Consider the following 25981-nt stretch of genomic DNA (forward strand, 5'->3'; position numbering starts at 1 on the left):
TTATAGTTTAATATATTTATTTAATTGAGGATTTATGGGTTATTACCATATTCTAAAAAAATATAAAAATGTAAAACGATAATAAATATAATATATGAGTTATTACCATATTTTAAAAAGTTTACCAAAAATATAAATTAACATAATATATAATTGTCCATGTCATATTATTCTATAAGACATGTCATCAATTTTAGTAGCCATATCATATTATTTTTGTGAAAATAATTGTAGAGAAGACATTTGGCAAAATCACTTCTCAAATATAGTTTAGGGGATGGTCAACTGCTAAAAACCATAAACTTTTTTTTTTTGAAACAAACTAATATTCATAAAACAAAATCTCCAAATAAATAAGCAATTTTTTTTTTGTCTGAATGCAATGCACGTATTGAAAAACTGAAAATTGACTTTAATAGTGAACAATAACTGATCTCAAGTCATTGATGTTGTTGAACCTGCATAGCGTTTATGAACATAGCTAGAATATGGTCAAGAAGCTCTTTGTTACAATCCAGTTAACTCTTAAGTTAATAATACATCTCTGTAGCCAAAATCAATCTCATCAGCTATATATACACAGAGAAAAAAAAACAAGAAGCTTTACGTAAGGGCGACAAGTAACTGTTTTACATGCTTTTCTCCACAGGTGATAGGAAAAAAACTCATTAATCAGAAGTTCATAATATAACCTGACTTTTGTCTGAAGATAAGATAGGACTCTGTTGATGCAGATAAAATAAGACTCTCTAGCTCCAAGAGAGACTTATCAAATATCCACTAGAATCTAGTATGAAAAGAGCCCCTGTCATAGATCAAGAACTTTTCTCTAAATACCTTTCAGTATCTTAAGTATCCGTTAGTGCATTGCACTTAATAGCAGCTTTGATTTTGTGATCTGTCATCCTCGCTGCCTGGTAAGATACCGTCATCCGCAAACCCGACAACACAGCTCGTCTTGCCGACGACGGAATCTTCATTCCTTTATTATAACACAACAAGAGCAGCTTCGAAGCGCACACAAGCCGCCCATCTTTGCATAGATTATGCACAACAGAAGTGTAAGTAAACTCATCTCTAATCTCCATCGACGCAAACAACCTCATCGCACGGTCTACATGACCCGCTTTGCACAACCCATCGATCAAACAGTTACAAGTGACAACACTCGGCTGCATCCCCATATCTCCCAAACAAGCCAAATGCTTCTCAGCTCCTCCCGTATGTCCTATACTCAACAAACCATTGACTATAATCGTATGCGTGTAATCATCAGGCTTCAACCCTTTACTCTCTATCTCCTCTAACAGATCATCCACTGCATCCAAGTTCCCATCTTTAAAATACAAATTCAACAAAGTGTTGTAAGAAACAATGTCCCCACTCCTTCTCCCGCTTCTCACCAGCTCGTGCATACACTGATACGCCTCCTCTGCTCTCCCTGTCTTAATCAAAGCACTAACAACCGAACAACTCGCGTAACCGTCGAACGTATACCCTTCTTTCTTCATCTTCAAGAACAGCTTCAGCCCCTTTTCAACCATCCTCGTCTTAAAATACATTTTAAGCATCGTCGTGTACGTAACAGCGTTAGGAGTGTACCCCGCTTCCTCGAGCTCCCTCAGCATCCAGTTCGCAGAACTAACTCTCCTCGATTTGCAAAGACCGTTGATGAGAATGTTGTAAGTCATCAGCTCGGGTTTAAACCGGCTCTTTATATTTTTAAAGAGCTCAACGGCGTTATCTATATACCCGCTCTTGCAGAGCGCGTCGAGGAGAATGTTGTAAGTGTCAACACCAGGAGACAGCCCGGCCATATGAAGATCCTCGTTAAGAACACGAAACGCGTCTCCGTGTCTCCCTAGCTTGAAGTAGAGAGACATGAGAGTGTTGTAGCTCAGCATATCCGGAGACAGACCCGAGCGGAGCATTTCGTCGAACAGGTGGTGTGCGCGGGTTAGAGAGAGGCGTTTCGCGGCTCCGGAGATGAGGGAGTTGTAGGTGGATACGTCGGGTTTGAGGCCGGCTTCTCTCATACGGTGGGTGACGGCGTAGGCTTCGTCGATGCCGACGAGGCGGGAGTAGCCGTTGAGTAAGGTGTTGTAAGTGATGACGTTGGGGAGGACGCCTAGTCTGATTCCGTCTGTGAGTAGCGATTCGGCTTTGTGCAGGTTTCGGGATTTGCAGAGGGAGTCGATGGATATGTTTAGTAGCTTTGTTGAGATTTTTGGAAATTTTGTTAATCCACCGACCATTTTTTGCTCGGGAAAGGTCACGGTTTTTTCAAGTGGTTTTGTAGCGTGGAAACGTGGGCGTCACGGATTTTTAGATATGGGAAAAAAAAAGAGCTATTTGGCTGAATATACAAAAAATAAAAGATATTTAGGTATCAATGCACAAATTTTTTTAATTAGGTCTGGTGATAAAGCTATGTGCGAGAATTTACCAATTTGTCCCTTTCATATATTATCTTATGTTAGAAGATCTGGAAATACAAGACAACAAACCCAAAACCCAAAAATAAAAACTAAATCTAAAACAAGGAGAATCAATCAATGGAAAAAAGACATATGAAGCGCATATTAAATTGGTTAGAACAAAAGACTGAATAGAGAAGAACATATTTTGTGTTATTGAACTAGCTGAGACAAAAGATCTGTTAAATAGACCTGCAACAGAAACGATAAAGGCTCAACTACTTCAAAACAAACTCTGTGATCATACTGATTTATTGAAACTTGAAAACAATCAATTAAAGACCAACTAAAATCAAACTTTATTCTTCAGTATAAGCTTCCATCTCATACAAGATACACAGTGGGGAGAACTGCCATCTCCTCAGAAAGCTCTGTCGTCGATAGCCACCCTCACTACCACGGTTCACATCTCTGCATCCAGATCACTTCACCGTTTCGACGATTTTACCGCTTTGGAGGAGAGAGATCAAGCCTCCAGATGACCATCGGATTGCTAACGCCCGTCGGTGATGCGCAGGTTCCGATTCACAGGGGGGGAAAGGATTAATCTACTGGTCTGTCATGTACGAAGAGATCTTTTTCGAAAGAAAAGCGATGTAAACGAGGCGAGAGGAGGAAAAGCGTGTGGTATTCACGCCCCTTAACCACACTTTGCATCTCAAATATAAGGGCAATTTTGGTTTTAAACACAGGTTGATCAATATGTTTTTTAACTATGACCAAATACCTAAATAATCCTTTCATCATGTATATAGGATGCAATTACTCAAAAAAAAAATCATGATTTCAGAATTAACGAAAACAGAAGGAATTCATGAAGAGAATACAAATGTAAAATGGTTCTAAAATAGTAATGGAGATTCTTATTTTCTCTTTTATAAAAATAATAATTTCTTTTTACAAAAAAGCATTTCTCTATTTTTATTTTATATTTAAAGATTGCTATTTTAAAAGAATTTATTATAACATATCTCATTGTATTATAAAATTTTTATATATCTTTTAAAATAACAAATTACATTGGAAATGATCTAAATTAAACCACAAATAAATGTAAAATCGAAACAAATGTCCCCAACAGCTACGAGCCTATAAATTTGATAAGAGTTAGAATGCAGCTGCGGTCGTCTCTAGTCTCGTGGTCTGTGCTTCTTGTGAGTGTTATCACAAGGCCAGAGTTCGAATAGAGCCGACAGCAGTTGATGATGATGATGATGACAACGACCAAGAAGCTTGTTTTAAAAAACATTTGAGGTACTGTAAAGTACCTTCCTTTTTTACTCGCACTGCGTGTTTTGCTAAATTAAGCAAGTTTGATATACTACTAGTGTGTTTGAAAATTAGTTTACAATTTTTATGATAATTAAATACCATCTTAGATGGTTAAAAGCCATGTTCAAAAACGCGGGCGCGGAGGCCGTTGAATCGCCGGTTACACGCTCGGCGGAGAGGAGCCGTTGCGATTTTGCCCAAATCGGAGAAAAACGCGGGTTCAAACGAAAAACGTGAAATTTTGTTGATATTTGGTTCGAAATCGTGTTATAAACATATGTTTTACCATGTAGATGCTTAATCTAGTTGATTTGTTGATTAAATCGGCGTAAAACCAAGCTTCAAATCAATGGCGGCCGTGTATTAACACGCAGGAAAAAAATAGGTCTATGATGAAGACAGTAAGAAAAATACGTTTTTGCCTTTATTTAGTATAAATCATTAAAAAAATAATTTTGACGCAGAGAGGGGTGTCGAACCCGACACTGGTAGTTAAACACAAGAGCACTTAGCCATTCTGCCGCCGAGGATCAATGTACAATACTGAAACTTTATAAAACTATAGACAAAACCAGAAATTTTAAATATTATATTATATATAAAATTTAAAATATCTAAAATAAAATCCCCGATTACTCCCCGATTTTTTTCCGAGTTTCTGTTAACTCGCTAGGCTCTGGTCGAGCGCACGCGTAGCGCCTAGCGAAATTTTGAACATTGGTTAAAAGCACGGTAGTGCCCATCCATCGTTGTCTAAAATAATGATAATAATAAAAACCCGACTGCTTCGCAAAGACTAACGTTCTATGACACCAAATTAATCAAACTTATAACTCGAAGATAACCCACAAACAAAGAAATGAAAACAAATCCAAAATCATATTAACACAAGAATATATCTTAACGGGAAAAAAACAAACATAAACGAAAGACAATATATTCAACTCTTTGTTTCTTGTTCTGCATAAGGAACAAAAGCTAGAAGCCATGAGCCTTAGGACTGATGTCACTGAACCTGAACTGTGATAAAGTTCAGCATCTGATCTCATAAGATCCCGCTTTGGTTATGTATCTAACCCACTCGACCGTGTTGTAACCGCTCTTCTCCCACACCTATAAAACATTCTTTTTTAGATCAGAACAAAACAAAGTAAACACAAACAACCTAAAGATCTGAACTGTGTTTTAATGTCACAATGGCTTAAAGATTCATATACTTAGGCATCACAATTTTGGTCTTCAGAAGCATAGAAATCAAAGACGTACCTTGAGGAAACGAACTCGCAAACCAGATGCTGTGAACATTGGCACCTGAAAATAAAAATAAAATGAAGCAGAGACGGTTAACTGACAATCACCTTAAGCAATCTGGTTCTATTTAGAAGTGCCAACAAGAGAAGAAGATTGACCTGAAACTCCATTTGGATTGGTGGCCTTGTCCAAGATTTCTTTTCTCCCATTGTTGAAATCAACTCAATCTCTGCACTTAGTGTGGACTCTGTTTGTCCTGGAAATTTTCTTATCCTGAAACAGTGAAGAGAGAAGGTAAAGTAATGAACTATTGATAAAGCACCACCCAATAGAGTTATAGCCTTATATCGGTTAGGAAGTTTCTTAGGATTGTATAGAAAACTCACTTCCAAACCAAGCAATCAATTGATGGATTGTACTTAGCGCGACCAGATGTCACTTGGAAGTTAGTCTTTGCTGTTTGTTTTGGCACTGGAATTTTAACTACGACGCCGAGGGCAAACATTTTAGCACCAAACACACTTTTCACCTGATACAACAAAACACGAGAGTGTGCTGTAAGAAAGAAAAGATCAAATCTGTTTTGTCTTCTTGATGTTTAGAAAGTTAAGGTAACTTACCTTGACATTTACTTCCATGCGTGTACGACCAAGCTCTTTGATTGTTGGTAATACGCGGAAAGGCAGATTCACACCCTCTGTTATTCGATACCTGAGACACCATCAAGTCAATATACTTTAAATACAAGAACAATAGGGAATAGTGAACATTTCAACACTCACTTCATCAGTTCAAATTCACCATCCGGAGGTACAAAGCTAACGGTCTTCTCGGAGTTGAATCTTGTCAGGTTCACACACTGGTGAAATGTGACATCATCAAGCTCAATGGTTTTGCCACTGCACAACATTAGTGAACCAGGTGTTGAGAAAGAAAAGTCAAATAGATAGAGTGTGAATCACTGTTTTAACAAAACCTACCTCTTAGCTGGACGAGATTTCATTTCCGATTCCTTCTCAAGCCCAAGTTTATCATTCAATCCCAACTTCAAATCAGGCATTCCCGAAAGGAAACATTTCATTAGAACTTTCCCCGTCACATCACAACGAAGAACATTACCTAAACAGATGCGACAATGTGGAAAAAACAGTCATACGAAGAGAATCATGAAGAAATAAACCTTCAAAAGGATAAAATCTGTTTACCTTTAGAGGACATCAAAAGGTTTACGCTTTCAACAATATCCAGAAACACCTGCATCAGTGAGAATGATAAACACTAACAAATGATATATAGACAGAAAGAAAGAAACTAAACGCTTAATACCTCGTTCTTTTTATAAGAAAGACCCTCTCTTCTCCACCCAACAGCACCCGTTACTTGTAACGTTGCATTTGGAACAGGTTTGTCCTTGGGCTGTAGACAAAGACGAAAACATATGAAGTTTAAAAAAAAGCAACGTAATCTCAATCTGCAGAATATACTGCTTCAAGATATGCCTCTTTTACCTTGGATGAGAATGGTGAGCGTACACCTTCCTGTGTAATATAAAGCTTCAAAATTTCAGGAGAGAGATTCTGTGGATATCCAAAGTCCATAATCTCTGCAAAAAATCCATACACAATGGTCATGATTGTATGATAATGACACTATCATGCTTCCTTCCTTCCTTACGTACCGTCCAACAATTCATAAATGAGAACAAAGTTATTCCTAATAGCGTCTTCATCAAAAGCTCCACCAAAGTAGGATTTGAACAAAGCAACAGCCTGAAATTTCGATATCAAAAACCAGTCAGATTCTTTAACCTCTTGAAAATTGGACTATAGAACCAAAGTGTTACGTTACCTCAACGACGAATTTGAATCCACAAGCTACATTAGCATTGCTACTGACAACAATTACAATGTAGACATTGCTGATTCGCATATAGACGAAGGAGCAGCCACCGATCTGACGCACGGGGCAGTTCCCTAGCTCCTTGGTTTGCATTATATGCGTTCGAAACGCGTCCACCATGTTTCCTCTAATGATCAAATCGAAATTTTTAGAGAAATAGCTCGAGAATCCATCGGAATACAAAAAGAAGAAGGTCTCTTACCCGACGTCGTCTCGGTAAGTGCGGTTGATGAGTACATCGCCACGGAGATTTAGAAAGTAGATGGCGGAAGCTGCCACCGGCATCTTCGGTCCAAAGTTATTTTTATGCGCAGATCGGTGAGAAAGAGCTGGTTTCTCGGAGATTTTGAGATGAGTTTCGACGAGATCTCGATGACGGAAGGAATCAGAAATGAGGAGGAAGACGACGACGAGGAACAGGTGAGAGAGAATACGAAAGTGTTCGTCTTATTCTAATGGGCCGGTAAAATTAGACGTCTTATCGTAATGGGCCGGTAAAATTTAAATGGGCCTGTTTTAATTCGATTCTGTTCCGTTACATCTTTGATTGTTTTAGTGACATTTGGTCGTCTAAAATTGTTTTTGCGGTGTTGGTTCGATTAATCACCTTCCTCATCGACTCTTTGTCGTTATGTGAAACTGAAAAGAGAGAGGAGAGTAGAAATATATGTTAACTTTTTACATTGAAACTTTTTAAGTTTTTACATATAGTACTTTGAACTTTTTTATATTGGTCTTTGTCGTTATGTGAAACGCGAGAGAGAGAGAGGGAGAGTAGAAAAAATGACAGCTCATGAATGTTTTACCATGGATAAAGAGCTTCTTTAATGGCGGACACAATGGCGGACAAGCTTGCTCATGGGGTAAGGAGTTCACCTTCAGCTATGTTATATGTCGATTCGATACCTCCGGTTTGGCTTTCCGAACCGGTGGAATTACGTTAGAGTAGCTTTGTTGTCAAAAAAAAAAAAAAGAGCTTCTTTAATGTTTTCACTCGGTTGAAAATAACATTTACACAAAGGTAAGCGACATAAGCAAGCCAAGACCCAGACGAACGAGAGAGAGAGAGAGAGATCACAGAGAGAGAGAAGAAGAAGAAGAAGAAGAAGAAGAAGAAGAGGAGATGGCTGATCCAAGAGTCCTTGACACGTCGAGAGTTCCATTCATCCCAGGTCTCTCTTTCACTCTTTCTCTTCCATTACTCTCCTTTAATTTTTACTTGGTGCAAAAACACAATAAAGTTTCCATCTTTATGAGTTTGCTGCTTTGTTAATAGTTGCTAGTCTCTTCTTTTCTTGTTCTGTTTTTGCTATAACCGAACATAGGTAGGATACACGCGACCAACAACCTGTACCAGAGATACGGTCCAAAGGGTTTCATGGAGATCAAGATCCTCCAAAACGACAACCTTTACGTCCGTGTCGACTTACCCGGTGTTCCAGACGACGGCGTCCGCCACAGAGTCGACTCCGTGAGACAAAAGGTTGTCTTTTTCTCCGGCGAAGAAGCTCTCAGCGACGGAGACGACAAGAAAAACGTCCGTGAGTACGCCGGAGCCGCCGGTCTCGGGTGTGACTGCTGCGAGATAACAGGGGTGGATGCGAAGATGAAAGATGGAGTCTTGAGGATGATTGTGTCAAGGGTCAAAGTCAAAGACCACGACAAGAAGTGTGCTCACTTTCTCCCTCCTAACACAGGTTCGAATCTCAAACTCTCTCTCTTAAAAAAGATCACACCTTTTTTGCATTATCCATTAAATGCTTAGTTTGTTTGTTTATAGGTAAATCTGGGAGATACAATATGGATGAACCTTTGAGCTTGGCTAAAGCGGCGGAGCCCCATCCATTTGTGGTGAAAGGTCGTAAGAATTCATGCACTTCGGAAGCAACAGATGGTGGAGGTTTTATAGAGTCATTTGACTTGCCAGGTGTTTGTACTGATGATATATTGGTGCTTCCCAATGAGAACGAGATCAAGTTCTACGGTGAGAACAAGGAGGTGTATGAGCACGATGAGAGTTGCCGTATCTTCATGGGAGCCATCAACCATTCTAGCGTTAGTGCTCCTGGAGTTCCACTTTTGAGCCACGACATCACTTGGGATGCTGAGTTTGGTGTTCTCAAGGTGCGTGTTTCACCTCCTGGCCGCAACACCAACATAGAGTAGTAGTCACTCTCTACTTCATTTCACATGTGGTCTTGATTTATTTCGGGAAACCTTTGGTTGGCTATTAAGTCTTTTGTGTTTTAAGTTTGGACATTTATGTGCGACTATGTCTTGTTTTGGTGTTTGTTATCGAATGTCTTACTTGGTGTCCACGTATCACTCCATTTGACATAGTTCAAAACGAAAAGAAGTTCACACTATTCTTCAAGTCATTGTATAGTTAACCACAAGCCTAACACACTCGTATTCCTCCCTGGAAAACGCATGTAAAAGACTTTTAGAATAAATGTTCAGTTACACACTTAAAACTAAATAGGATTGGAATTCAAACCTATAAAATGTAGTTATACTATTGAACAAAGGCTATAATAGTAATCTTAAGGTCTTTGGATAAGTCATGAATTTGTTGAGTTTACTCATTGGAACAGAGGTATACAGAGGAAGAATTAACATCTTATGCAGAGAAGTTCCAGTTAGAAGCAAAACATGACAGAAGTAACCCATGAAGATAGGAAGATTAATTTATAAAAAAAAAATACACAGATAAAATAACAACTGAGGAACCTCATGAGAAGTGTTCTTGAGGACTCAGCTATTAGTCTTGTCTAGTCCAGATTATGAAAACTCAAACCACTATATTACTCAGGTCACGTCCAACTTGACAGAGTCCTATGCTCAGTGTTAATAGTTCAACATCATTACTCCTAAAGGCAGAGCAAGTCCATACGGTACAATCCAAACATGTCCCAAAGTGAACAATTTTGATAGATTCAACATGTTATGAAAAGATGGTATCACCACAGTATGTGACCACACATTTATTATATCCTCTCGGCTTTCATTGATGAATACTGGATCAAGATATGTTGGCAAAGAAGCCCGGTACATATACTACTATCATTTGATCTAAAGTGAAAGTAGAACACAGAGAAGTTCGGATGTACAATATCACAGCTTACCTTGTGTTATCGATCCCATAACACAAGATACTTACAAAAAGTAGAATCATAAACGTTTTTCATATGCCGAGAGTTGAACATAAAAAATGGCCATGATCACATTATTCACATCATCATGCGTAATAATATAAGCCCTGTTCTTTTCCTTGACGCTGCGGCAGCTATCAGTGTCACAAAAAATACACTACACAGTAAATTCATCATTTCCGTTTCCATTGCAAAATTAGAAAATCAGAAACGCGGCGACTAGAAATTGGAGACTTTTGTGACGCCATAAATTCCGGCGACATGAAAGTTAGAGAAGGCGGATGTTTTTATAAAGCCAGCGACACAAATTTAAAAGATGGCAGCGTTAATTATAAAAAATTTTTCCTGTTTTTTAGACGCTGATCTCTGCCGCTGCGTCAACGAAAAAACAGGGCTATAGTTGCATATAAGTGCTGTTCGTTTGGTTGCCACAGATCCGACGTCTACGTCTGCGGCAATGATTTTCGCACAAAGCTTGTTCGTTTCATCGACGCAGGTACCGGCGTCGGCGTCTGCGTCTAGACGCAGCGTCCAGCGTCAAGACGCCGTAAAAACATCATCTAAGCTTTGTGTGAAAACATCACAAGTGAATATGGTAGAGATGGTCTAAGCATATTTTATTTTAAGCATAAATATCATCATAACAACCAACTAACATTTATATAGTCTCTTGATGTTAAGCCGTTCTGTCATTATATTATATTTTAAGCATAAATATTTTATTTTATTTATATAATCTCATAATGTTTAACAGTTCTGTCATATAAACATAAATATCTTATATTTATAAAATATATAATTTTATCATATTTACTTCAATATATTTTTTTTAATATAATTGATTATGAATATAAAATATTTTGATGTATTATTTTTATTTTTATTTAGCTTATGATTTGTGACATCAAATATTTTTATATTTTTATATTTGACCAAAAATTTATTACCAATTAAAAATAATATTCTTATGGATGTAAATATATTTAAACTACATTTTATTTATTTAAAATACAATTTTACAAATTTTTAAAAATAAAATATGAATAAATGAAAATAGTCGCAGCGTCAATCAAACGAACAACCCAAAACAGCGTCATGCGTCTGCGTCCTGCGGCTGCGTCAATTTCCTGCGTCTTCGAAACGAACAACAATCAGTATTGGCGTCAGCGTCGGCGTCAGCGTTGGCGTCTATGAAACGAACATCAGATAAACGAGTTTGACGCAGCCGCTGACGTCGACACCGACGCTGAAACCGGCGGCAACCAAACGAACAGGACTTATAGCCTTGATGATTTTTTAAAATAAACTAGATTTTGACCCGCGCTTTAAAAGCGCGGGTATATTTTTATTTTAATAAAATTTAATTTAATTGAAATTATAATTTTGATTAGAAAATAAATAATTTTAAAGTTTTCTATTTGTGATTCAAAAAATTGTTCTATTATAATACTTGACTTTCAAGCAATGTTTTCATATTCAACTCAGACGTATGTTTGAACCGATAAATCCACTGATATGTCTATATTTCAATTCAATTTATTAAAAAGAATTGTAACTATAATCTTAGAAAACTTGGTAAAAATCTAATAACCCGCTATTAACCTAAGATCCGATATGAGATGATCCGCTGAAAAAAAAAATTTTGAAATGTTTATTAAATAATTCATACTTCTTAATATTATATAAAATTGGAAAAAATTATTTAGACTTTAATGAGATTTGTATTATGTCATTCGAAGAAAATGAAACAATTGTAATAGGAAACTTTATTATTGATATCATTTTTTTTCCTTTTTTTGGTTACTAATAAGCTATGATAAGTTTGTATTTTTATTTATATTTAGAGCTAAAACTTAATTTTAATATAAGATTAAAAAAAATGAACACTCAAAATTGGTATATCATTATTATGTAAAAAATTTCATAGTAATATTTTTTTAATATGCATGTATATATTCATATCCGATCTTTATATAATATTATAAATGGAAAAATGATATTCAAATTAAATTAAAAGTATAATCTGCATAATAAAATTAAAATTATTATCATTCACAAAATATGGAAAGTATTAATTATCATAGTTACAGAGAATATTCTATTTTTAGTTTAAATTAAATGTCAATAAGAAGAGATTGTGTAATATATTAAAATGCAAGGGCATGATCCTAAATTTTTAAATAGGATCCTGCTTTAATAGTATAGACTAGATTTTGACCCGCGCTTTTAAAGCGCGGGTTTATTTTCCTTTATCTTTTTTTAATTGACAAATATTTAATAAATGTCATATTTTCATATATTTGTTTTTTATAAAAGACTTAAGCTTTTTATCTATCTTTATCGTGTTTCATTTTAAATGAGTATAAGTCTGATCACAATATCCAGATCCAAAGAACCAACCCAAAACCGACCCAAAAATCAGGGTCCCGAACCCGATCAGACCCGGGGTAAATATTCGAATGAATTCTAAATTGCTATATCCGAAGAACCGATCCGAACCCGATCCGAACCGAGAACCAAATGAGTACCCGAAGATACCCGAAATGTGAATATATATCTAAAAATATATGTTATAATTATATTTATAATTATTTTAATATTTTAAATTAATATCATAAGTTAACTATAGTAGTCATTTTTAGTACTTTTGAGTATTTTTGGATAAAATATGATAGTTTGGATAAAAGTTTACCCAAAAAACTGTATAGAATGGATATTTTTGGTTACTTTGGTTACTTTTGAATAATTTGGATACGAAAATTTGAACCTAATCGGATACTTTGGTTACTCTGAGTATAAATAACCAAACCCGTTTTAGATATTTTGGTTATTTGGTTATTTTTCAGGTTCTTATGCATGAGAACCGAACCCACCCAGACCCGGAAAAATCCGATTCGAACCCGATCCGAAAAAAATAAAAATTGAATCTGATTTGTTAGTCGGCCCAAATGGCCCAAAAAGATGATGTGAGCAATGGGCTAGATTTAAAAAAAATGACCCAATATAGATGTGTTATTAATATTACTTGATTGCCCTTAATGAAATATGCAATGTTATTAAAGAAAAGGGTATTTTTAGTAAAAAAACCAATAGGATCATGTTTTAATAGTATAGATGTTAAATTTTATTTATCCAAAACTTTAGTACATAAAATGAAATGTTTTGATTGAAAAGTAAAGAAGAATTTGACTATGCTTCTATCTTAAAAGTCATCCTCTTGAGCCAAACCATACACCAAAGCCTTGCATCCATCTTACGGTCTCCTTGTCTTTTAATAGTAGAAAGTCTGTTCCTGACATTTTTGTCAATGCTTTTGAGCAAGAGTGTATACGGAAGCTCTTTTTCACCATGTTTGTGTCTATTTCTTTCGCACAAAATCGCATGAGCAGCTGATTGGAAAGTGTATTGGATGTTTTAGAGCTATTGTTGTTATATTATTGAACAAAGGATATATTAACCTAAGATCTTTGAATAAGTCATGAACTTGTCAACGTTGCTCGCTGGAACAGAGGTACAGAGCAAGAATGAACATCTAATGCAAAGAAGTTCCAGTTAGAAGCCAAACATGACACAAGTGATCTGTGAAAATAGAAAGATTGAGTTCAAAAAGATACTATAAATATTTAACAACTGAGAAGGAAAAGCTCTAGGGAACAACCTCATGAGAAGTGTTTCAAAAAGCATTTTTCGTTCTATGTGTATATATATATTTTTACATTTGAAGAAAGAACAAAATATTGCATTTGATACGTAATGATCTTATCTTAAAAGCTTATCTTAAAAGCTCTAGGATACCAAATCCAAATGCTCTCAAGACTGATAAGTAATGATCGAAAGTGTATATATATTTTTACATTTGAAGAAAGAACAAAATATTGCTGATATTATTTATTATATATATATATATATATATATATACTGATGTAAAATTAAGTAATATATGTTTATAAAATAATCTTAAAAAGAAAATCAGCAAAAATAACATTTAAATATTTTTATTTTAATTTAAATTTGGGTTTAATGATTACAATTCAGAGTTTAGAACTTAGTAGATGAGATTAATTAGAGTTAGGATTGAGGATTGAGGATAATTTAATTTTTATTGGTCAGTAGATAGTATTTTAGAGATTTTATAAATTATTTTATGATAAAAACTAAAAATAGTATTTATGAGATTTTTCTTTTTCACAATATAAATTAATTTAGGTATAAATATTAAAAAGTAGTATCACTAAATATATAAAATAAATATAATTTAATTAACCATATAACCGTAAATTATAAATAGCTATACAAAATCTAATAAATATGAAAATTATATTAAAATATGGGGAAAATATTATTATATTATAAAGCGATCTTGCTCGATCGATCCCTCTTTGATCCCAAAGTTCTCATTTTTTTTAATTATATATGTTGCAGAATATTAAAACCAGGGATTTCTGGGCTTTGATAGGATTAAGACACGATCGCAGAGAAAGTAGAATCAATCGTGGAAGAAGGAAGGGAAGGGATATTCGAAACCCTAATTTCGATCGTATCCCCATTTTCTACGAAATCATCGATCGAATCCCCCAAAAAAAACCTCAACTTTTTTCTGATTTAGTGATAAGTTTGAAATCAAAGTTCAAATTTTATTTCTTCGGATGGGTTTCTTAAAGAAGTTAACGGGGATTTTCGGGTTCGGGCACAACGATGGTGGTGGGCACCAGGGAGTTGCGAGTGAAGGGGATAACAACACTAGAACAGTCTCTGAGGACGGCCGGGAGGATAATCAGGGGAGGTTCCGTGAATCCGGACTTCCAAGGAGAGGTTTTGGAGTACCGGTTCAAGTAGCGGTTGAACGGTCTAATCCTGGTCCTATTCTTCAGCCTTGTGCTGCTTCTGACGGTGGTGTTCAGGTTAAGTCTCTCCTTTTTGTGTACAACTGAAGAAATTAATGATAATTTGATGGGTTTTGATTTGGATCTTGTAATGTGGTGTATCATACTACAGTTTTGTGCTTGTCTTGTTGAAGGATCGTTAATCCATTTGTTTGGTTCCGGATCATGCTCTGCTAGTTTAGCATTGATGAACAGTTGAACATAGAATCTTTGTTCTAAGCTTAAACATTAATGAACATCGAATCTTTGTTCTACGCAGTCCTTGCTTTTGTTTTTATTTAGTAGTATGTGGCTGTGATATTTTTGTGTTTATATATCAAATTAAAGAGTAGCAGTGAAAGATTATTACAGGACACCATATATGTTTTAGCTTGATTGATTGATAAGTTGCGGTTAAAACAAGTAGTTTTAGTTCCACTCTACTACAAAACCTGTAATTTAGATAGCATGATGGCTCTCATGTCTCAATGGTTTGGTATTCATCATGAATCATGAGGCTACTATAGAGTTTAGGAATCTTAATTGGTTCTGTTGTTGGGGAAAGACAATAATCCCGTCTTCAAGAAGCTATAGAGCAGTTAATTCATCCCAAGAATATTCAATTGTCCTAATGCGTTAGAAATGTTTTTTTTAGTCAAGTTCTTCTTGATGGCAATAAGCTATAACATCCCAGCATAGTTATTGACTCAACTTAGTTTTACCATCAGGGACTACGATGGTACTCAATGCGGCTAAGGATTGATGAAGATGGAGATGTTGCAGATGAGTTCTTGGAAGATCATAACTGTAAGACTTCGTCAAGAAAATGCAAAACAAAAGCTGCAAAAGTGAGAGGTTTAGTGATATCTTCTGATGGGAAACTTCAGCCATTAATGCACTGAACAATGGAGAAATATTTACTGATTAGTGTGGTTGAATCAGAGAAAGGTTAGAAACTGGGTTTCATTTAGCCATTCAATCTTGATATAAAATCGATTAGATTCTGGTTGTTGATACTTGAGAACTTGAAATATTATGTAACTGTGAATTTTGTTTTTGAAAATAGACAAGTAAATCTGTTTGGGCTTGTGTGAAAACGTGTGAGCAATTGTTGGAGGTGTGTAGCACGACAAGTTGTATACAGGACCTCTGATTAAGCTAAAAGTATTATGATTTTTACTTGTTTATATTCCCATTGTGAGCTCGGGAATGATGGTTAATGTTAGAGGAGTTGATAAGAAGTTTAAGAAACAAAACATCATTTAGATTCTGATTAGTTTATCGTAATTGGTCACCAAAACGCTTCTTTTTATGCAAAATCATCCGTCAAAAAATTATAATCAAGATTTCTGATCATAGTTTTCTTAATATTTTTAGGATCGACGATATATTTCCCACGATAACTAAGACTTCATGCTAGATCACCACAAATTGAAAGTTGCAATCTTATTTCTCCACGAAACTATTATTTGAAACTTAATTATCCACAAACTTTGATTTTAAATCGGTTTGCTGATTTAATTCGGTTTGCTCTAAACCAAACAGACTAAAATTAACTAAATCAAACAACACCTCCAATTTTTATATATTTTGTTTTCTTCAACAACGAAAAATTCAAACCAGCTGAAGCTATGGTCAACATTTGTTCCATTAACATCTCAAATTCAAGGATTCATTAACTGTAAAGCATCAACTGCCTCTGGTGCATAAGCATAGTGATAACTCATGGTTGAAGTTATCTGATTTGTAACAGAAAATGGGTGAAAAACAGAAGAAAGAGATGAAAAATCAGTAGGATTACACAAAGAGGAAGTTATCTGATGATGATTCACGGCGACAAAGCTTCTACCACAGGAACTGTGTCTTTTTACTAGACTTTGGTGGAGGAGTGGAGATTGTGGAACCGGCTACTAGACGGCAGCAGTGGAGGCCTCGGTATTGTGTAGTGGCACAAAATGATTCCTGTATCATGGGCCTTTGCCTTTTATTGTTTTTGTTCTCACCAGAAAATTAAAACAGAGATGAACAGAGTTATCAGGAAAAGTTTGATCATGACAAAACATCAATTCCACCATACCAACCGTGAAAAGGAGAAGAAAGAGACGAAAATGAAGATGATCAATTTTTTTAAAAAATAATTATATATAAAATTGAGTTTTGGTTTGGGTTAATTAATTTTAATTTGTTTGGTTAAGAATAAACCGAATAAAACCAATAAACCGATTTATAACCATGATTTATGGGTAATTAAGTTTTTAATATTGTTTCGTGGAGAAATAAATTTACAACTTTTAATTTCTGGTGAACTACAACGAGATCATAGTTTGGTAGGGTTTTGATGATATATGATAGTTATCATGGGAAATAGATTGTCTACCCATATTTTTATAACATAGTTCACCATAACTATGTAAGTAATATTTAATCAACTGCAGTTTTAAGAGTTTATTTCGGTTGGAGCAACTGAATCCGGAATTGTAAACATTATTATATAGACTATCTATATATTTTGATAATCTTTTGTAATTTGCTCTTGTAACTAATATATGAGGAGGTAATAGGGAAGCGTTAAAGACAATTGCATGCGAAGAAAGAATAATTCAGTCTGAAAGATTTAATTAGTTACTGTTTTTTTTAATCCTCATACTAAATAACATAAAACATATATAAGATTTAATTGTGTTTGTATTTAAAAGATGTCTTGTTGTTTTTTTTTGATTTGTCTATAATACACCAAACTGCAATACACATGATTCATTAATAACAATAGGAAAATTAGGCCTCGATTTTTCTTCATATGACTGTTTCACGTGTATGGAGCCAGACCCGGGCCTGAATATAAATTTACAGCAATAAAGAACAGAAAAAATTACAGCATATACTCTAAAGCAAAAAAATAAAATAAAAGTGTCAACTTCTACCAATCAAACCCTAAATAAAAGCCCTCTTTTTTGGAAGTTATAGGTACCTTTAGCATTTTACTTGTGATTAGAATGTGAAGGTTCTTGGTTAGCGAAATTAGTGTATTTAAAATTCTGCTATCGACTAAAACTTGTCCTTCATTTCACACATGATTCTGGTGCCTATGGATTCCACCCCATAACCTTTCAATTGAAAGAAAGATCTGTATTTTACTATTGTCTTTTTATGAAAGATAACTGGATTTCTTATTTTCTATCAACATAAAATGAAAAGAAATATTTGTGTCCAAATCGCTTACACAAACCAGAGACTTTACTTGACTTAAAAACTTAAATAAAAATAAATTGTTAAAAATGTTATTATTATTTTTTCATATTTTAAGAAAACTAGTTTCTGAATAAAATAATAAATAGCTGAATAATGGCAAATCAAAATTTAAAATTATTGATCGAGACAATACGAGTCGAATCGCCAATACGTTAAGAATTTTGAATATCCAGTATGTGTCGACCTCTACTTCCAACTGGTTATCTTAAAGAAAAAATTCATTTAGGTGAGTATTATTTAGATAGAGACCATCATCATCCATAAGAACACTATCATAGTCTCTCATGTACATAAAAATAATGAGAGTTTGTGTTGTACCCAAATTTTAACATTAAGAATTAGAATTTTACCCGCGCTTTCAAAGCTCGGGATAATTTTTGGGTGAAATCGTGTTTTCTCTTTGTGTAAAATAGATCTGCATAACCCGAAGTCCGAATCAAACCTAAACCAAAAAAATTGATCCATACTTTGTATGAAATATAATAATAATAAAATAAATCTTACAGGGTGATACAAAACATATTCAAACCCAAGGTGTTATTAGCCGAATCGGAACGGATAATCCAAAAAACCGAAAAAACTCAAAAAATCTGAATAACCCAAAAAATCCGAATAACCGATCCAAATGTCAAAAATAATCACAAATATAAATATAAATATATACTTCAAATATTTAATTCTATATTTATTTTGAAATGATATCTAAAGTTAAGTATTTAAATTTTAAATAAGTACGTTAAATATCCAATTACATATAACTATGTATTTATTTCTTATGTTTTACTTCTAAATTTTGGATTTAACTTTGGATATATCCAATCCAAACCAGTATAATCCAAATCCAAGCGATATATGGATACTTTATGGGTTTTAGAATGTGATATAAACTAAAATCAAAATTGATGTATTATATTTGAACTGAATCTGTACTTACAAATTTATCCAAATGAGATCTAGTAAGTGATATAAATTAGAACCAAAATTTAAAATATCCAACATGTATCCCAATATGTACCCGAACGCCCAAACCTAATTTAGAGTGTGTTTTATATTTTGTTCATTTTGCTTTATATTTGATAAATATTTACATGTTTGTTGGAATAGCCCGTAAAACTATACTCATAAAAATATCAATAATAACATGTTTTTATCATATCATTAAATATTAATAATAGCTAACTATTTATATTTATTTTATCAAATATATATATATATATATATACACATATATCTAACTTTAGTACTTTATTTATAAGAATCAGGTTATTATGTATTTGTGAGAGTTTTGAAGAATATGCTTTTGGCAAATTTAAAATTTGTAATATAATATAATTTTTATTTGGATCAAACAATGTGTATTTTATAAAAAATAAATTTATATCGGGGTATATATTTGACAGTATATGATATTTAAATCATCAATAATTAATAGTTAAAAGTTATCAAGTTTTTAAATGCGAGTTAGCGTGTGCTTTATTAAATAAAAATTCAATTAATGTGACTGAGATTTCTTTATTGGTTAATTTCTTATATATCTCATATCATTTAAATAATGTTGATATTTTATTAGACTATAAATCAAAATTTCATTATTAGTAGTTTAAAAATCGTATTCTTTAGAATTATGTAGTTTTCTACATTTAATCACTCCCGTGATTTGTTTATATTTAAAAGGGAATATATTATTAGAGATCCTTTAATAAACATAAATGATTAAGTTGTAGATTTAGCAAATATCACGAATATATAGTTGTGCATAGTTTCGAATGGTTGGTTGAAGATCGAATCAGTTCTAGGCAACTATAGCTTTGCAGTCTTTATTATTTTTGAATTATCGGATATATGTTAACGCTGAACCTGGAATATAGGGTGACGGTTCAACTGAAACTGAGGTTCGGTTTGGTAAGGAGAGATCCGATTATCATTTTAATAAGGACAAAACTTGGGTTCACCCCTGTGGTGAACCTTTAGATTTATTGTCTCCCTAATAAACAATTAAAATGTCAACTAGAGTAATGATTAAAAAGTATTAAATAATTTGTTTCAAACCAAAATAACTAAAAAAATAAATAGTGTCAATTTTAATAATGCTAATGTCACTATCTAATCTATAAACTCAAACTCTATACCCTAAATCCAAATTCTAAACCCTAAATTTTAAATTATAAACCCAAACCATAAATCATAAACCCAAAAATCTGAACTCTAAACCCAAACCATAAATCATAAACCCAAAAATCTGAACTATAAACCCAAACCTATACCCTAAACCCAAATCTTAAACTCTAAACCCAAAACGTAAATACAAAACCCAAACTCTATACCCTAAATATTTAGATTAATATTGATGTTGTTCTTTTGAAATTTAAAGTTAAGAATTAAAGTTTGGATTTAGAGTTCATGATTTGGGTTACGGTATAGGGTTTGGGTTTATGGTCTACGGCTTGGGTTTAGGGTTTATGGTTTGGGTTTAGAGTTTAGGGTTTGGTTTTAGGGTCTAGGGTTTTAGTTTAGGGTATAATTTTGGGTTTAGAGTTTAGATTTTTTGGTTTATGATTTATGGTTTGGGTTTAGGGATTTGGGTTTAAAGTATAGAGTTTGGGTTTATAAGTTAAAATTTAAGGTTTAGAATTTGAATTTAGAGTATATAGTTTGAGTTTAAAAATTAAATAATGACATTAGCATTATTAAATATATGATATTATTTATTTTTTAAATTATTTTATCATTAATCTAGTTGACAATTTAATTGATTATTAGAGAGGTGGTGAATTTAAAGGTTCACCATAGGGGGTGAACCTAAGTCTTATCCTTTTAATAAGGACTCGAATTTGTATGGTATAGGAAGAGTTATTCTTGGGTTCACCCCCTAGGGTAGGTTCACCAACCAATAGAAACTTGTCATTTTAGATTTAATATATTTTAATTAAGGAAACAAATAATCTGTCAAATTATATTATTTTTTCAAAATAAAATTTAAAAATAAATAAATATAGTATATAAAAACGAATTAAAAAAATTAATGTTGTCAACAAAACACTAAATCTAAACTCTAATACTAAACCCTAAACTCTAATACTAAACCCTAAACTATAATCATAAATCCTAAACCCTTGGATAAACCATAAACCCTTGGAAAAAACACTAAACATGTTGCCAACAAAACACTAAACCCTAAACTCTAATCCTAAACCCTAAACCCTTGGGTAAACCCTAAACCCTTGGGTAAACCCTAACCCTTGGAAAAACACTAAACATTTGGATAAATTCTAAATTATAAATCTTAAACACTAAACTCCAAATCTTATAAATAAATATTTTTTAAAATAATCTTTATTGAGAACTATTGTTATTTTATTTATTTAATCTTTTTTTATTTATTTTAAAAGTATAATATAATTTGGCAAGTTATTTTTGTTTCCTTAATTAAAAGATACTAGATTTAAAATAACAACTTTCTATTGGTTGGTGAACCTAAAGGTTCACCCTAGGGGGTGAATCCAAGAAAAAGTCTTTTAATATAGCTAAATGACAATTAAGACAGTGGCATGAATTGTAAATATTTAGATGAAGCAATGGTTATTTCCAATTTGTATTTCAGTTTTAATAGATAAGATATATCAAATAAGAAAAATTCTTGGGTTCACTTCTAGAATGAATATGTAGGTTCATCCAACCAATATGATTTCGTTATTTCATATTCAATATCTTTAAAAAGGAAAATAAAATTTTATCAGTTATGTTATATCTTTAAATTAAAAAAATAAAAATAAATAAAAATAATATTAATTGTAAACAAAAACACGTTTAAAAAACTATTTTAATATTGTCAGCCAAACATTAAACTCTAAACCCTTAATCTTAAACCCTAAACTTTTGGGTAAACCCTAAACACTTGGTAAATCACAAACACTTGAATAAATTCTAAATCCTACGGTTTAAGATTTATCCAAGGGTTTAGGGTTTATCCACGGGTTTAGTATTTAGGATTTAAAGTTTAGTATTTAGGGTTTAGTGTTTTGCTGACTGCGTTAAAAAAATTAAAAAAACAATCTAAAGATTTAGGATTTATTCAAAGGTTTAAGGTTCATGATTTAGGGTTTAGTGTTTCGCTGACGATATTTTAAATATAAATTTTTTTTTACGACTATTATTATTTTCTATTTATTTTTTATTTTAAAAACATAATAAAACTTGACAGTATTTTATTTATTTTTTTAAAAAATACTGAATATAAAATAACAAAATCATATTGATTGGTGTACGGTGCGGATCTAGAACTACAATTAGATGGGGGCACAAATAAATTTCTTACTGTATTTAAATTTTTGATGGGGGCACTTTGCATATTTTATGCTAAATACTAAAGGAAAATAAAAAAATCAGTTGGGGACACGTGCCCCCGTACGCTAAGCTTTGCATCCGCACCTGGGTGTACCTTTAGTATTTCTCATCAAATAATATGTCAAAGCAAACTTTACATTCTGTTTCGAGTTTTTTTCTCACAAAGAAAACATTTCTTTCTAATTTTCATATTTTTCTCTCTCATATGTTTATTGTATTTGTCTTATTGTTTAGTTAAGAAAAAAATTCATCAAGATCAAACCAGTTTCAGATGTAATTTGATTAGTTGATTATTTTCGGAATTGTGCAGGAAACGAAAATAATAAAAAGCTTTATGCAGTATATTTTTTGCCTTGTGAAATTCCTGTTTTTGTAAGTCATAGCTATTGTAATTTGTTAGTGTTAAAAATTGCTCAAAATATCATAACTTGGTTACTACTTTTCAAAAATGCTCTCAATCAAAAATATTTTAACCTTTAGATTATGATTTAATGATTATTGTTTAATATTTAGTATTACAGAGTGTGATTGAGTTTATAAACTTTTATAAATTATTATTAAGCATTTATAAATTATTTAAGAGAGTACTTTAGTTTCATTTCATCAAATTGAAGGTATTTATGGAAATGATAATCCATTAAAAATAAATTCGAAAAATAATCTCAAATTTGTGGTAAAATTAGAATTCTCGAAAAAATGGGAATTTTCAAAATTAAAATAATTAGACATCTTTTGGTCCACTCAAATGCTTTCTGGACCAGTTTAAGGTATTTTCTCAACGCTTATGAATACTTCATATTAAAAAGATTCACGTATAATGATGCAGCATGGAAGCGAAAATAAAATATCAGAAATCTATAAGCTTTTGACCCAACTAATGAAAAAGATGTAACCTTTTGGTGGTTTCTTAGATATTTGTAGCAAGTTGCTGCTTCACATTTGCCCGTCTTACATAATTTCATTTCGAAACGACAAATTATATAGCATGTTACATGGTCCCCTTTTTATTAAGTGATCAATGATTCCAACACTAGATTGTTTCAAAATCTACTTATTGTGGACAACTGGTAGTTGCAAGACTTGCAAGTATATATATTTTAAAGGTAAACCTTTAAAAGGGTGTACTCAAGAGTTTGAGATTATTTGTATTAAAATGATCAAATTTAATGTTAGTCAAATATGAATTTAAAATTTTCTTTTAAATCATGTGTTATTGAATCTGTTATTTGATGAACTAGTCATTTTAGAGTGTTTAAATAAGAGTTCTTAGATACAAAAAAAAAAATCCAAATCTCATGTAATTTTACATAGATTTTAAAAATTAAGGTTTCACAAAAATCATAATAAATTCTCAATTTAATCTAAAAGCATCTAGCAACTTATTAAAAATCAAATCCCTTCACATAATAAACTCAATACACCCACTAATTTCTATTATTTTAATAAAACTTCGCTTCAAATATTATGAACTTCACCAATAAATAATAGAATAGCAGAATACTCAAATGATTGAATATCAAAATATTATATGTAGAAGTTGGTTTCTGCATAAACATTATTAAAAAAAAACTAAAATATTTGAATTTTTCTAAACATATTTTTAATCATTTTGTATAAAAACGTGAAAACATAGAATTTGATCAATATATTAATGGTAATTTTTGTATGAAATATTATGTTCTTACAACCAGATGGATTATATATCATCCAAGACCTACCTATAGTGGTCCAGTTGGACGCTTACTTTTATATTTTAATTTTCTTAAATTGTTTTACAAAATTAGAACTAGTATGGCATTTTTCATATTAAATTTCTTTCTGTTCTTTTAAATAACTAATAGATATTTAGTTAAATCATTTCATTTAATTAACTATATCATCAATAAGTATATCACTCACTCCCTCTGTTTTATAAAAATCTATATTCGAAAAAAAATTGTTTTAGAAAAATACATTTTTTTCAATATATTATTTAAAGAATATTTTTGGTCAGTTGTCCTTTGGAGGAAGCTTTTCCTTGGACGGCTGGACTATAAATTAACCACACAACAGAAAAGCATCGTAATTGTGTCTATAATGATATATCTCATACCAAGAGTTTCAAATATCAAATCTATAAACAATTACATGTTGAATACTGTTCTCGGACTAAACTTCGTGCAAGAGAAATGAAAGCATCATTATTGTCCATTCATTTAGCGACAAAAATTGACGTCCACTAAAATTATTTTCCTTGTCGACTGCTTAGTCATCAATTAAACACCGATTCCATCCAAAAAGAAATGAGAATTTGACAAATGAAGGCACCGTCGAGATCTTATTAGGATCAGATTAGTTCTCATAATAAGGTATATTGATGTAGATGAGAAAAAGGTACATTGATGTAGTGCAATCTTTATTACATCTATCTATACTATTAAATTTATGGCTAATTACAATGACATGCCATTCTTATATTTATGGCTAATTAATTTTATTAATTATTTAAAGATATTTATGGATACTATCCAATAATAATCATTATATAATCTTCTTGTGTATTTCATATTCAAAGCATTTATTTATATCCATAAATACATAAAATAAATGATATATTCGATTTATACTTTTAAATTTAGGTAATAATATTATTATTATAAGTATAAGTATAACTAATATATTTATATTTATATGTTTGGATATGTATACTCATTTGGTTTCCGGTATATATGATGTTCGGTGTTAAAAAATGGACTCATTCAAATATTTAGGCCGGATTCAATCGGATTCGATATATTGATTATCGAGTCATTTTCCAGTCAATTTTTGGGATGCGGATATTATGTTCAAACCTTATATTAGACAAAAATTAAAATACATAATTTTGAAATTAAAAATTTTCGGTGAAATTCTTTTAAAAAAAAAGAAAATCCCGCGTTTCTAAACGCGGGTCAAAATCTAGTAAATTAATTAAAACAGTATAGTGTTTTTTTTTTTTGAACATTAACAGTATAGTGATTTTGTAAGTATTACATTTTTATACTCCTACTACATTAACACGAAGGTTTTAGATTCTGAAATTCTTTACAGATGTGATCTGTGTAGAAATATATAGATCAAAAGACAGATTCCTTCAAGTTCAAGATACAAAAAACGAGACACATAGGAAAATCTATGGACGATATAAAAATAAGGGTGTAAACAGTAAAAATGAATGAATGAATGGAGTAAGAAATTTAAATGAATGATACATGGACGAGGAAAGAAGACATTGTTTCATTCATTTTTGTAGTATAGTAACAAATTTCATAATTATTCTTTAGTGGAATTGGTGGATTTAAAATAGTTTATTTTTGGTAGTGTATTTTAGTTTTTTGTGTATATAAGGAAATGGTCTACGTATTTTTGGTAATACTATACCGATATTTTGAAAAATAGACATTAATTATCATCTAAATAAAAAAATAATGGGATGACTCTCTCCTACTTCACCTAT

General features: G+C 32.3%; 4 protein-coding genes across 5 annotated transcripts; 2 read left to right on the forward strand and 2 right to left on the reverse strand.

The window, feature by feature from the left end:
* Positions 1-485: 485 nt before the first annotated feature.
* On the reverse strand, positions 486-2358 carry LOC108839315 (pentatricopeptide repeat-containing protein At5g46680). Its single transcript, XM_018612102.2, has one exon. The coding sequence runs from the start codon at positions 2253-2255 to the stop codon at positions 849-851; it is 1407 nt and encodes a 468-aa protein (XP_018467604.2). The 5' UTR covers positions 2256-2358; the 3' UTR covers positions 486-848.
* A 2208-nt stretch (positions 2359-4566) lies between these two features.
* LOC108806481 (AP-2 complex subunit mu) lies at positions 4567-7319 on the reverse strand. Of its 2 annotated transcripts, XM_018578616.2 has the most exons (13): positions 7102-7318; positions 6849-7026; positions 6679-6769; positions 6509-6603; positions 6327-6416; positions 6206-6254; positions 5981-6119; positions 5783-5899; positions 5621-5711; positions 5387-5529; positions 5159-5273; positions 5016-5060; positions 4567-4862 (listed from the first exon to the last, which is right to left on the reverse strand). In XM_018578616.2, exons 1-13 carry the CDS (start codon positions 7182-7184, stop codon positions 4782-4784), a joined length of 1317 nt encoding a protein of 438 aa, XP_018434118.1. In that variant the 5' UTR covers positions 7185-7318; the 3' UTR covers positions 4567-4781. The 2 variants fall into 2 exon arrangements, with proteins under 2 accessions (XP_018434118.1, XP_056845998.1); XM_056990018.1 differs by lacking the exon at positions 4567-4862 and having other exon boundaries at positions 5004-5060; positions 7102-7319.
* Positions 7320-7930: 611 nt separating this feature from the next.
* On the forward strand, positions 7931-9222 carry LOC108810607 (uncharacterized). Its single transcript, XM_018582713.2, has 3 exons — positions 7931-8071; positions 8225-8596; positions 8680-9222. The coding sequence occupies exons 1-3, from the start codon at positions 8023-8025 to the stop codon at positions 9063-9065; spliced, it is 807 nt and encodes a 268-aa protein (XP_018438215.1). The 5' UTR covers positions 7931-8022; the 3' UTR covers positions 9066-9222.
* Positions 9223-14426: 5204 nt separating this feature from the next.
* LOC108807052 (uncharacterized) lies at positions 14427-16094 on the forward strand. The gene is made up of 2 exons (XM_018579289.2): positions 14427-14952; positions 15642-16094. Exons 1-2 carry the CDS (start codon positions 14698-14700, stop codon positions 15813-15815), a joined length of 429 nt encoding a protein of 142 aa, XP_018434791.1. The 5' UTR covers positions 14427-14697; the 3' UTR covers positions 15816-16094.
* Positions 16095-25981: the final 9887 nt, after the last annotated feature.

Source organism: Raphanus sativus, chromosome 6 (assembly GCF_000801105.2).
Source record: "Raphanus sativus cultivar WK10039 chromosome 6, ASM80110v3, whole genome shotgun sequence".
Classification (NCBI taxonomy): Eukaryota; Viridiplantae; Streptophyta; class Magnoliopsida; order Brassicales; family Brassicaceae; genus Raphanus; species Raphanus sativus.